Source organism: Pipistrellus hanaki (assembly GCF_964339955.1).
Source record: "Pipistrellus hanaki genome assembly, chromosome: 5".
Taxonomy (NCBI): domain Eukaryota; kingdom Metazoa; phylum Chordata; class Mammalia; order Chiroptera; family Vespertilionidae; genus Pipistrellus; species Pipistrellus hanaki.
Genome location: NC_140507.1, coordinates 47,922,266 through 47,936,406, shown reverse-complemented (window position 1 = coordinate 47,936,406; position 14,141 = coordinate 47,922,266). Strand labels below are relative to the sequence as shown.

The window sequence follows — 14,141 nt, the reverse complement described above, 5'->3', positions numbered from 1 at the left end:
CATTCCTAGAATTTCAGCACCATACTTGCAGTAATAGTTTATTGTAGAACCTAGTCATATGATTCTACCTAGCCACTGGAGGGCTTGGGACATGTGGCAATTTGCTGAGAGCTAACTTTTGGATTTCTGTTACTAAGGAAGAAGAAAGTGGGTCTTAAGAGGCAACCAGCACTTTGAACACTATACAGCAGTTGTCAGGAGTGTGAAGAAAGAGATTAGTCTCAGATGAATGAGAAGAGAAGTCTTCAGGGAGAAGTTGATGTTTTTATTGGGCTTGGAAAAGGACTTATTTGAACTCCAAATTATAGCTTTCATGTTTTGTTATAATTTTGTTATTCTTAAAAAGGGTGGTGCATGTTAGAATTTGGGGAGAGTTTTCTTTATAAATAGAACATATCTATTGATACCTATTCTAAAAACTTAGTATAATGGGTGGTAGTATGGTTTCTGAGTCAGATTTGTCTGAATACTTGACTGAATACCAGCCTAACCATATAACCTTCCCTCTCTGTAAAATGGGATAATGATAGTGCCTAAACTGTGCAGTGGTGAGGATTAAATGGGGTAAGATGTGGTAGAAATAACTGACCTAGGTTTTGTCCAAGCTCTGCCATGATTTTGGGTGTGTGTATCCATGGATATTCATATAATGAAGAAATTGGTTATCTCTGACTTCACTTCTGTGAGTGTTAAAATACATGGATCCAATTATTACTGTCTGGTTATGAGTGACCATTTTGTATTTACATAATGAAATCTGAAAATGGTACTTACTTTAGATTACATTAAAACTTTGAATGAAAGGCTTTTATTAGAAGAATTTTTGAGGAAAAACTCCGAGGGCCTTCTTGTTGATTTTCAGACATCTGGGTATACCAAATAAAATATTGTACATATTTATAGCTAGTTTAATAATGTCCCAGGTCTAATTAAAACACAGTGTTTTAAAGAACTAATTGTTACAGAAAATCATCTTTTTTAAAAATGTAGCTAGGCTGGTAATAACCAATGGTAGATGAATTTAATTTACATAAATTTCAGACCAAGAGAATATTTTAAAATCATGCCACAGAGGATTGCTTTAAGTTAAAAAGTTAATGTCATTATCTCCTCCTCTTATTTAAATTGTTTGCTTACAATAATTGTGGAGCATAATAAGTGTTTTGAGATTTCCCTTCATGGGATTTTAATAGAATTTGATAGTCAACCACCCTGAATACCTAAATTGTTAACAAAATTATATACATATTTTCTATGTAAAACCGTCTACTTCAAGTTTAAACACCTGTGTTTCTTCCTAATCAAAAGGAAGATTTAAAAAAAAAAGGTATTAGCTACTTTTTGAAAAATTCCAGCTAAAAAATCCTTCCTTTAATTAAAAAAAAATTGAACTATGTTGAAAAACACTTTGGTTACATGATTTCTTAGACTTTTAGCATTTTGTCTAGAGGCTGAATTTGGTGTTTCTGTATCTTTAAGAATTATACCTTAAAGTTTAAAAGGAAAAGGCAGAATTACTTTTTTCTAGACTCCTCAGCCTAGTTTGTTTTTGGTGACCCCTGCCTCACCTTAGAGGAAAACCCTAGCAATTCATGGCAACAGAAATGTAAGGATTTCAGAAACAGCTGCAGTTATAAACAAAGTCATCTTGTGAATGCAATAGAACCTAGCATAAAAGATCTTCGAGTCATTGTTTGCTTTCTAAATCTCTTCATCTAAAGTATTAAGAAATGGTTTTCCCTTTCTTTCTTTCTTTCTTTCTTTCTTTCTTTCTTTCTTTCTTTCTTTTTTTTTTTTTTATAACATAAGTCTTCTCTTAAAATAGGCATTGCTACAACCAGAAGAAGCTATTCTAAGATGACTAATTTTGATTCTTTTCATGTGAGATCAAGTGTGAAAGGGACTCCTTGCATTGAGCTGAAGATCTAGCCAGCACATATTTTCATTCCCTTACCTAGTTCTTCTGTCTTCCCTCTTTGCTGTGTCTGGGCCGCCATTATCACCCAGCTTTGTAGAAAGATTTGAATAGTTTACTTAAGCTATTTTAGTTGCCGAGAGAAAGAAATCCCAAACACAAATGGCATGTTTTAAGAACTTGGGATGTATGTTTAGTAACTTCTTTATCCTTCCTTTCTTGGACAAAAATATACTCTGCCACCCTTAGCATGGTCAGAGAAGAAGCACATCTGCTCTGGTACTAGTTGATGGCTGGGCAGCACTGCTTTTGAAAAGACAGAGCAAGATCTCAAATATTAACAGAGAGGGTTAGGGATGCTACCAGAGATGACTCGATGGTTCATTTGATTTTCCTGTAACCTAAATCTAGAATGTCAATTTTTAATTTAATTTATGTTTATAGAATACCCATTTTGTGCAATACTGAATACTATGCTGATATTTCCCTTAATTTGCTTAAAATCTTAACCAACCCATGTTATTCGGTTGAGATCTTGGTTTCCCCCAAAAAAGTTCGTGACTTGTTTATTTTCATTGCCAGAACAAACAATTGAATCATTCAGCAGTGCTCAGCACCACCTAATAGAATGTTATCTTAAGTTCATCCTTTTTACTCTTAAGGACTTGATGAAACCAGGACTTAAAATAACCTATCTTAGCTTTCCCATATCTTACCCTAAGTTCAAACAATGGGGAGCTGGTTTCCACCTTATGAAATGGAACCCCTCGTCAGGCCATACATTTCATTTCCTCACCTCTCGGAACAAATGAACATCATAAAAGCTAGGTTGCTGAGAAAGACTACTTTCTCTCTAAAAATACCATTGGCTCAGTTAGCACTGTGGCCCAAAATAGGAAAGTAAGGTATAAAATTAACACACAAGTACTGAGTCTGTTTGAATCAAGGCAACTTTTCTAAATACCTGAAGCCAATACACAAAGCATAAATACATGAAACAATAAATAACAATCAAAGATTTAAGAAAGAGGGAAGATAGGAACTGCCTTTAATGCGGTGTTTTCCAAATTTCAGGCACCTTTCTGAGTTTTACCCTGTTGACATATTATTTGTATTATCAGGTTAAATAAAACTCACGTTTAAAATTTAAATTGATTTTTAAGCAAAACTTTACATCAACACTGTAAATAATAAAAAAAAATATTGTCTTGAATAGAAGATAACTGAAATTAAATCAAGTGGAAAAAGCTAGTGTTATATTGTAGCTAACTTCTGCTGCGTATATAAGGCTCTGAGTCCGATGCTAGATGGTTTTAATAAAACCATCTAATGAAGCTAGAACAAGTACCAAACCAGGAACTGTTCCTTCCTGCAGTCTGGATTTCTTTGAAAATAGAGTAAGTTTAATCACTTATTCTTTGTCTGTGGGTCCTTTAAGTCGTCTAGCCCTGACTCCCTCTTGGGACAGCACTATTCTTAGACTTTGGGAAGCCCTGCTTTTTTTTTCATTCTCATTCACTTCATCCACAGGGAGAATTAACAACATTTGGGGAGGTCAAATGAGGAAACCCCTAGAACCAGAGACTGTTTCTTTCCTTAGAGTGTTTTCTATATACACTTGTCAAGAAAAGCACAATGCATGGCTGCCCAACGTGTTCTTAGTGTTAAAAATATGCTGCTATAATGCTTGTCTAGGAAAAACCCTATGATAGCTACATTTGGATTTTTTTCTAAAGCAAACTCTTATGCAAAGTACAGACATTGTAAATAAAAAATGGTTTTTGTTACTTAATAAAAATGTATAGAATCCTTACCTACTCCATTTTAGCAGCATAATGCTCTATGCTGTCTGACAGGACTTATGTAGCAAGTAAATGCATTAGTCACAGTGACCATTTTTCTTGCAAATTTGTGACATAGATTTAATTATAGGAATGACCAGCAACTTACAAATCTAATTTTGGTGGAGGCTGAGGCAACTTTTTTTTTTTTTTTTTTTTTAATAATGATGGATTTTTTTTTTAAAGCAGTGATTTCATTACTATTTAAAGAAATCTATGGTTTAGAACTAGCCAATTGACTGAAGTTATTTTATTACCCATTAACAAATGCCATGTGCTTTTATTTTAATTTTTATCAATTTTTAAAATGTCAGCATTCCCAAACTGGAAAAGTACTTGGTTAGTACCCATTTAGGTAAAAATAAATAAATATAAACATGGGGGGAGGGGCAGGATATTTACAAAGGAACTCCTAAGAAATATTATACTAATAGTTGATTTAAACCAAAGGTACATTTCCTTAATTTGAATCAAATGCACTACAGAACTGCCTAGTGTGTGGCCTTTAGTAGGAGATGCCCATTAGTTAACTACGGACTGATGATAACGTGGTAGATAGTTCTCATTTCTCTGCTTCTGTTTCTTCAAAACAAAAATTTGTCATGATTCTTTTGTTTATGAAGCTAATATTTGGGGGACCTAGGGATAATATTGTGGTGAGCCAAATAAGTTTCCTGTCTTTATCTGCAACACGGGTTCTTAAGAGGAGCCTATCAGGGCATATGGCGAGGGGTGCAGTAGGGAAGGAAGGAATTACTTTCCCCTTATTAATATAGTCGTTGGGTCAGCCCCCACTGCCAGGCCAAAATAAACCTGGACACGTGGGGAGAAATGGGAAGGCATCTGAAGATGCATAACTGTATAAACTTGTAGTTTCTACCAACCGAAAAAAAAAACACCTTCCTTTTAATTACTGGTCTTTATGATGAAAGCAATGTTAGACATCCAGACTCCAGCATGGATGCAGGTTATCAGGGAAAGATTTAGTACTTTTAAAAACCAGTGGTCTGTGCTGTTGGTAATGGCACGTTATAGTTGGCTGAAATTAAAAAATCAAACACCAAAATATTTCTTAGCTCTGATACACTGCATATTGCCTGTGCCCTGTCACAGTGAGGAAGCTCTGCGATCCATCGCCCCAAAGAGGTAGGCCCTGCCCACCCATCCGGTGGTCCTCAATGGATTGCCCCAAAGAGGTGGGCTGGAGTGGGGAGGGGGGGGGCCTGTGGACCCCCAGTCCAGGCAGATGGAGACCCTTCACCATGGCCCCGCCCCCTTCCCCCGAGGCTGCAAGTCCCTGCCCACCTGAGCCTGCTGCACACGCAGCCTGCTGATTAGTCATTACTGTGATGGTGTCCCAACCAATTTGCATGTTACCCTATTATTAGATAGATAATATCATTTGTAATATTCATTTGGATGGAGTATTGCTATTTATTTAGATTTTTCCCCATTGATAGACAATTGGGTTGTTCATATTTGCTATTATAAAATAAAAGCTGCCACAACATTTTTGTGCATAAATATCTGTGGTTCTCCCTTTCAAATAAAATTCCTAAAAGAGGAATAACTGGGCAAAATTCTACAAACTTTTACAAGGTTCTTGATATTGTTAAGTTGTCCTCCTTAAATACTGAACCAAATTATCATCCTAACAAGAGTGTACATATTTATTTTCTTTTATTCTCACCAACTCTGGATATTATTTTCTTTTAGCTTTTTAAAAAGTTTTAACAAAGATAAAACTGATATTTTATCTTAATTATAATTTTTTTATTGAGAAGTTAATCTTTTACTATATGTTTACCAACCATTTTAGGTTCTTCTTATAAATTATTTTTTCATATCTTTTGCTAATTTTTCTTATTAGGATGCTTATTTTGGTTCCAAAGAAACCTTTATATGTGAGGATATGAATACTCTATTACTTACATTGCAAATGTTTTTCCCTATTCGTCTTTAACCTTTTAAATTTTGAATGTGTATAAGGAGATAATTTTTGACTGGCAGAACTTTAAAATTTCTTTAAATCTGATTTATTGAGATACAGTTATATATAGAAAAATCCACTCATTTTAGATGTGCACTTCTCTGAGTTAACAAATGTATAGTCACTTAACAACTGCCTTACCCAAGATAAAGAATATTCCAATCACCTCACAAAGTTCCTTCTTGCCCCTTTATGGTCAGTCCCCTCCTCCATCTGTCTTCACACACTACTTTTGTCACTCACATTCCTCGTGCCTTCAGTGCCTCGGAATTGCCCACCACCTACTTGGCCATTTGGGGATCCTCCTAGAGCAGCCCACCCTCTCTCTTCTCGTGTCTTTATTTCATTCCCTTATTCACTTTTGATTTGCTCTCTCCTCTCTCTGCCCCCCAACAGTTGGAGCACTTTCCTGCTCCCTTGTGTTTGCTGGAATTATTCTCATCCTTCCCATATCCTAGCCATTGCTCCTAAGCCTGGCTGCCTCTTGAAGCAATTTCTCTAACTTTTCTTTTATGGTTGTTTAGTTCTTTTGATGACTTTCCATCTAGATTATAACTGATTAGTATAGACTAGAGGCCCAGTGCACAAATTCGTGCACAGGTGGGGTCTGGCCAGCCCAGTCCCAATCAGCGTGGATCAGGGCCAGGCCTGTTGGGAGGTGGAGACTGTGGGAGGTTGGCAGGCCAGCCTGCCCCAATCAGGGCCTGATCAGGGCCAGACCAGCTGTGGGGAGAGGCCATGGGCAATTGGCCAATGGGCCGGCCCTACCCCTGATCAGGCCAATTTGCTGGCCACAGTGGGCATCATAGTGACCAGTCATTCCAGTCGTTATGGCGTTCTGGTTGCTGGCTTTATATATATATCGTATAACTAGTTCGCTTAAAATTCTAACTTTCTGCTCCAACTCTAGCACTGCCTTTTTTTCTAGAATACTTGTCTTCTAACATTTATCTATCTATCATCTATCTATCTATCTATCTATCTATCTATCATTTATTTAGTTAAGTAGTTCTTTTTCTGTCTCTTCCATTCAAATGCAAGTTACAAGAAGGTATTTGTTTGGTTTGGTTTGGTTCATTGCTCTGTCTCCAGCTCTTATAGTATCTAACACATGGAAAGCACTCAAAATATCTTTGTTAAATGAATAAATAGAATTCATTCAATGAATTTTATTTTAACCTCTCTTCTTAATATATCTAAGATTGTAAAACATCTTGTATATAATATGTTCTGAAAATGCATGCTTATTATTACAATTATATGTTGAATTAGTTTTACAACAAGTGCAATGTCACTTTGGTGATTATCTACCAAACTTTTCTTGCTTATATTAAAGTGATTTAAAATTGTATGAGTTTACTCCCAATAAAAAAAAATGCTCCAGCCATAAGAAATTTATATTTCTTTGTATTCACAGTGTAGATTTAACTTGGGTGTGGAAACTCATTTCCACATCTAACTTGGATAGGGGATGGTTTGTAAGGTTTGTTCTCACAATAACCCCTTAAGAGTAGATTAGGAGAGATTATCCCAATGTAGTAGATTACCACCCCATATGCTCTTATCATTGAAATAATTTTAATTTTTATACATCAAAAAGTTTTTTATGAAAAACTGCTACAACTGTGATTAGTACATATTTTAAAAGAGTTGGTGATTTTTAAATAAGAATCTGCAAGTGTTTACCATTATATGGCATTGTAGATCATTGTTGCTTGTTGGTATTTAAGATATTTTATTATTAAAGTTTATACTTTACTTGTGAAATATATAATACAATTAAATTGACAAGTGAGAGCTGAAATCTAGACTGAATAGAAATTGTATGTATCTTAGAGAAGAGGTATAAATATAAATCTGAAAAATAGAAGAATCATTTCAATGGTATATAAAAATAGATCAAATTAATATCTGAGAGACATTAGAAGTACTTATAAAATAGAAATGACCAAAAAAAGAAAGAGAAAGAAAAAACAAAAGGAAAAATCCAAGGTGATAATGAGGAAGCAGATAACTTGAACTTGCAATATGATATGAGAGCACATGAAAACTAATACAGTTCCTTCTTCAGAAGCATCTTGTTACAGCTCCTGCACTTCAGTTTCATATGTTTATAATTCACAGTATTGCTTTGACTTTGGTCTTATCATCTTGTCAGAGGTTAAAGTTTGTTCAGGGAGATATAGAAAATAATAAAGATGTGATTTGGGCTGGAGGAGTTTTGGGGAGTGACATATATCTAAATAATGGAGAGAAGTAGAGGCACTATTTTAAGATAGGAAAAGAATGAATGTATAGTTAATTAGATATGATTTTTTAATGGTAGAGTTGGTTCCATTTTCTTATGATTACCTAAAAAATACATATTGCTATTTCTATTTGCTATAGCAGCCTAATTAGCCATTCAGAATGCCTGATCAGTAGCTGCTGACATATATGCATTTGGAGCAGGATAGTTTTTGTCTTTATAATAATTAAAGTCAGCAATAGGAAAGGTTATTTCTTGTTTACCCCTCCCCCTGAAGTAGATTTACATGTTACTCTTTCTTCTATATTCATTTACTTCTATCTATTCAAACTGAAGAGGAAAAAAATGAATAATGATCATGAAAAACATTAGAGATATGTAGAGGTTTTCCATCTTTTGCCCTTTAATACATAGGCATTTTCCTTCAAAGATAGTCAAATCCTGATTATGTACCATTAAATGCCTTTAGAATTTTGGATCCTTATCTAATGTAATTGTAAGCCAAATCGTGTTAAAGTCAAAATGTCAAATGTTCAGCTCTAAAAAAATTGAATAGAAACTCCCACTAATGCAGATAAAAAGTTAAAAAAAATGTTTAAGTGTGTAACAGTAGAAAATATCTAGATTAGGAAGAATACTTTCTCTTGCAACAGAATGCAGTTGTCCTTTTGTAAATATTTTCATGATATATTTGTAAAAGAGAATTAAGCCTTTTCTAGGAACAATGTTAAAAAAACAGTCCTTGGTCTTGAGCAAGTCTTCCGTCATGTCTGGCTTATTTTTCGGATTCTACCAACCTGGGGCCATAATCACTACAGGCTTTCTAGTGACAAAAATATAAACTAATAAAAAAACTCAGATAGCATTATGCATCTCTATATTAGTTTTCCTGGATGTTGCTGGCCTTTCAGTTCTATATTGGAACTGTAAGTAGTGAGTCACCTAACTATGTATTTTGACATGTGTTTTTAAAAGTGCGATCTAGTTTTTCTTCTTAAAGACAGATATTGGGTGTCACATAGTTCTTAATGAAGTTTTTCTTCCTCCACTGGAAATTACTCTTGATATCTCAAAGATCTGAGACCACTTTTTTTTTGACATGATGTCTTCTCTATACAGAATCATTTCTAGTAATATTATGTGTGGGGGGTTTTGCTTTGTCTATTTGAATTATCCATTTTTTAGATATCAAACTCCTACATTTACTACTTCCTACTTCAGAAACCAATTCTGTGGCTCCATCTCTCAAGGATGGACTCATATTAATCATACTCATAAGTTAATGATACATAAAGCAAACTCAATTTTTTAAATTGACAGTGAGGAAAATAATTAAGAGAAACTCTTAATCACTTGGATTGATGCATTCTCTCCTCATGCTTAAATTCCCATGAGAAAATAATTTAATAAGAAGTTTATTTGGTGGGAATGGAATTAGAGGAAGGAGAGAGGTAAGGAGATCATCCCCAAGTTTGATTCTATCAGGTGTTTTAAGTGACTGTGTCTGGCTCCACAACAAGGGTATGTTGCCCTTGGAAACAGACAAGCCCCATCATTTGGGCAAGGGATCTTCTTTCCTTGATAGTTAGATAGGTGTTCTTAATAGTTGCTCTTAGGTTCTTTCTCACTGCATTCATTGCTGACTGGTTTTCCTTTTTATTGACCCACCATGACTTACAGTAAAGTCTTGCTGACATTGAAACCTTTCTAATGTTTTAAAGTGATTTTGCATTTCCTTTATTTCCAAGTTCAGAGACAGGGGAGATACGTTGTTATTTTATCATATAGCTGATATGACCAATATGGTAGCCACAATTCACATGTGGCTATTTAAATTTTAATTAATTAAAATTAAATGAATTTAAACAGTTCCGCAGTCACTTTAAGCACAAATCGGGTATTCAGTAACTGTATGTGATTGCTGGTTACTGTTTTGAACAGTGCAGAATGTGGAACATTTTCATCATTGCAGAAAACTCTGTTGGACAGTACTGGAGAGAGATGTTTAATTGCCAAACTATCTACATAGTTTAGTATTTAATATTTTTATGTCTTAATTTCTGTGTATTTCAGATAGTAGCCAAACTTAGTATTTCAGTTTTCTTTAGTGAATTTGAAGCCTTTTGTATACACCTGTTCAGATTTTGTTGTTAAGATATTAGTTGGTTAAGTATCCAGCACTTAAAATTTTGCTTATTAACAAATGCTCTATGATGAAAGAGAATTATTGATTGGCTTCCTCCTGCATGCGCTACACTGGGGATCTAGCCCACTACCCAGGCCTGTGACCTGACAGGGAATCGAACCGTGACCTTCTGGTTCTTAGGTTGATGCTCAACCACTGAACCATGCTGGCTGGGCAGCTGATAGCTCAATTTTGAAAATAAAATGTATTTTATTAAACACTGCCTTTATAATTATTCAAATTATACATTTTTGGAACACCCTATATATATTATTAACCTTTGCTCCTGTTGAAAATAGTTTTTCTTTTTAAAAAGTTAACTAAGTAAAAACTTCATTTACTTTTATCAATATTACTGACATCTTAGCAGAGCCCTATTAATTTTGGCCGATGGTATGGTCTCTGAATTATGTTCTACAAAATACAAAAATTAATGAAAAAGACTGATGTTTTATAGAACTTATAAAGTATTATAAGCCCGATTGGGAAACAGTTATACCATACAGGAGAAATTTTCCCTTTTGTTCCTGTTCTCTATCTATTTACATAACTATATCCTTCATATTCCTAGTCCTTCCTGAGAGATTTTTATATCTCTCTTTTGAAAGATAAATTATATATTGGTCTATTGTTAGGTTGACTTATTATTCTATACTCTTTTCAATACCAAATGCTATTTAAGGGCATGGTGTATTCACATCATTGAATTCAGTTGAGTTACATTAAGTTGAGTGATGAAGAGAAATATAAGACAATTTCTGTCTAAGAGATTTAGTGTAATTGAGGAAATTTCATGCATAAATAAAACATTTGGGTGGGGAGGGGGGAGACAGGAAAAAAAATATTCAAGTACGTAAATGTGTTGTAACACCAATTAAGAAAGGGAGAGCAAGACATGATAACGTAAGCACAATAGGATTCCTGAAGGATGTTACGTGTAAGATCTAGAAAACTGAGAACAACCCAAATAGAGAAAGTCAACCTGAGAATGGATATGGCCCAATAAGGGCAAGGACCATACCTGTAATGCTCATTTTTATCTCTCTGTATATACAGATGTAAAGGCAAATAGAGAGCCTGATACAAAGCAGATGGTCAATATAGAATGAATGAATGAATGAATGAGCAGTTAAGGCAAGAGACAGTGAAAAGAGGGATGTTTACTGGAGGAAGCCAATTCTTTTTTTTTTTTTAAATATGTGTTATTGATTTTTTAAGAGAGGAAGAGAATGGGATAGAGAGTTTGAAACATCGATGAGAGAGCATCATCGACCAGCTGCCTCTTGCACACCCCCTACTGGGGATGTGCCCGCAACCAAGGTACATGTCCTTGACAGGAATTGAACCTGGGACCTTTCAGTCCGCAGGCCAACACTCTATCCACTGAGCCAAACCGGTCTCGGCAGGAAGCCAATTCTTGTTGGTTAGTGGAAATTATGTGGGACAGTATTATGAAGAACCTCGAATGAGAGGCTAAACTTGACCTTGATACCAAAAAAGGCATTACTGAGGAGTTTTCAAGGTGTACGTGATTCCAGAAGTATAGTATCTTAGGAGTGACCTGGCAGCCGTGTGTGTGTTGGTGCATTTGTGTGTCAAAGACTAATGTGTAGACTCCTCTGAGTCTAGATAAGTGATGATGAACACTCTGGCCTGAGCCTTTGAGTTTTCTTACAAAGAAAGAACCAAACTTTCTTAATCATTTAGCCAATTATTCAGACACCTAATATTAACTTTGTAGCTACTGTATGCAAAGTTAATTCCCAATATGGAATTCTTTGGGAATTAAAGAATTTAATTCATTAAATCCCACTACACAGCTTTGAATGAGGCATTCCTCCCTCCCGGCACTGTGTTAAAGATCGAGTCCCCATGATGCTTAGGAGTGTCTGGCACATTAGCAAAAGTTTATAACTGGTAGCTTCTATTATTATTATTCAGCTCATTTTAGAAAGGGTGTCATCCTGACTCTATCCCAATGGCCAAAACCCTCTCTGTACTCCTATACCTTGACTTTTTATTTAGTCCCTAGATATAGTACTTACCTAAACCTCTGGCCCCTTAAAAATAACACTTTTATTGGAGTTTTTGAAACATATACAAAGTAGATTAAATAATATTAATGAATCTTGTGTACTCATCTTTCAGCTTCAATTAGGTTAACTGAGACCAGTACTGTTTCCTTTCTACCCCCATCTGATTTCCCCTATTTCTACCTATTATGTTGAAGCAAAGCCCAGTCATCAACTCCTTTCAGCAGGAATCTAATAGCTAAGGTCTCTCTCTTGTGTTGTTGTCGTTTTTTAAACATAACTTACACTGCCTTTTTTTTTTACTTAGAGACTTTCACTGGCCAAGTTTTTCATGAGAGAGTGTGGAATGTCTATAGAGTAGAGGGGCCAGGATATGCAAGGAACACACACAGACCAAGGGCTCAAAGATCTCAGGACTAATAACTGTGCTGTCATGAACAAAAACAGACAGTTTAAGTGAGAGAATAACTCTGAGCGAAATGGTTAAGTTGGATTTGAACTGTGAGTTATGTGATAGTTCTGGGGCATCCAAAGGCAGGTGTCAGGGCTGGACATGGTTGCTATCTGTTCTTTCTTCATGAATGGAGAACACATGTATCTTAAACCAATACAGAGATTCTTTTAGGTTGACCATTGATCCTCTTCCGTCTTCCTCTTCCTTTTTTTTTCTTCTTTTAGACTTCTGATCTCATCCTTCCTGTGTTCCAGCTGCTAACTCTCTAATGCCTCTCCCTCCACTCACAAACATTTCTTGGTATACTTTGTAGCCTTAGTTTTTCATTAATTATGCTTGCTTGAGTTCAAAGCTTATTTTCTTCTTAAAAATAATTTTGGCCCTTTTGATAATACTTAAGAGTCAGTGATGATGAGGTGATGAATATTCAAATGGAATAATCAGATTCAATTTTGATTTTATAATAATTTCAGCTGAAGATTTTTTTTTTTAAAGTAAAAGTATAAGGTAGTATCAAATAAAGTTCCATTTATCAAAGGAACATATAAATGAGTGCCACTGATTCTTGAAATTAAATTAAGACCAAAAATGCTCATAAGTTAATAACTATAATTCTTTTGTTAAAAATTATTAGCTTTCAATATATCCCTTTCTATTTCACTTTTGAAAAAAAATATAATCAATTTAGCATATGTAGTGTCATCACATTAATGCTAATATGGGTTATGTGTAATCATCAAGAGCAAAAATCCAGCCCATTTTAGCACCTGATGTAAGCCTCCAGCAGAATTATAAACCCTATAATATCAGAGATTTGTATAAAAAGTGGCTAGGAGCTACTCAGCTTTATGAGACACTCATAATGATTAGCAACGGGATCCAGGCTGTTAACACTGGGCACTGTTTGAACGTTTTGTGTTAATTTATTGGGTTGATTACTCCAGCCTCAAGTGGAACCTCAGGAAGGAGAGTCGCAAATGGTAAATCTTTGTGGCGGTCCCTGGAGCAGCATTTCCGTTTGAGGCTCTGAGTTATGTGGGTCTCAACCTCTTTCCCTCCCCTCGCCCTTTCTGTAGCTCATCATCATCATCATCATCCGTTGAGATAATGCCTTTTCAGAAATCACGGGTCCCCAGGGAGGAGGAAGGGGGAAGAGTCCTGTTATAAGCACACTTGCTGCAAACCTTTCACCTTGCTGTCAAGGTGACAAATGTTTGTCCTTAAGGGAACACTGGAGGTTAAATCGCTGGTGTTTCTCTCACTTATCTTCTTTCCCGTACTACTCCCAGCTCTTAGCCAAATTTACAGCAAAAGGAATCTCGGAAAATTAGGCTACTTGGAACCTCTATGGACCTTGTTCAAAGATATGTTTTGTGCAAGCTCCTGACTACATTATATATGGGGGTCTAAGTAATTAGAATTTTCTAAAAGTAATTGTGTAAGTACATTTTAATTCCAGAGGAAAAGATTGGGGG

At 35.3% G+C, this 14,141-nt stretch overlaps 1 protein-coding gene across 3 annotated transcripts in view; it reads left to right on the top strand.

The window, feature by feature from the left end:
* The window catches only part of SLC10A7 (solute carrier family 10 member 7), a 189,190-nt gene that overhangs the window by 71,544 nt on the left and 103,505 nt on the right, over positions 1-14,141 (top strand). The window contains exon 6 of one of the 3 annotated variants that reach the window (XM_084884291.1): positions 138-4,865. The exons of the other annotated variants lie outside the window; for them this stretch is intronic. Coding sequence (XP_084740417.1) covers positions 138-158 — 21 coding nt within the window. The 3' untranslated portion in view covers positions 159-4,865. Of the gene's footprint in view, positions 1-137; positions 4,866-14,141 lie in introns of those variants that run through there. 3 annotated transcript variants of the gene reach the window in all.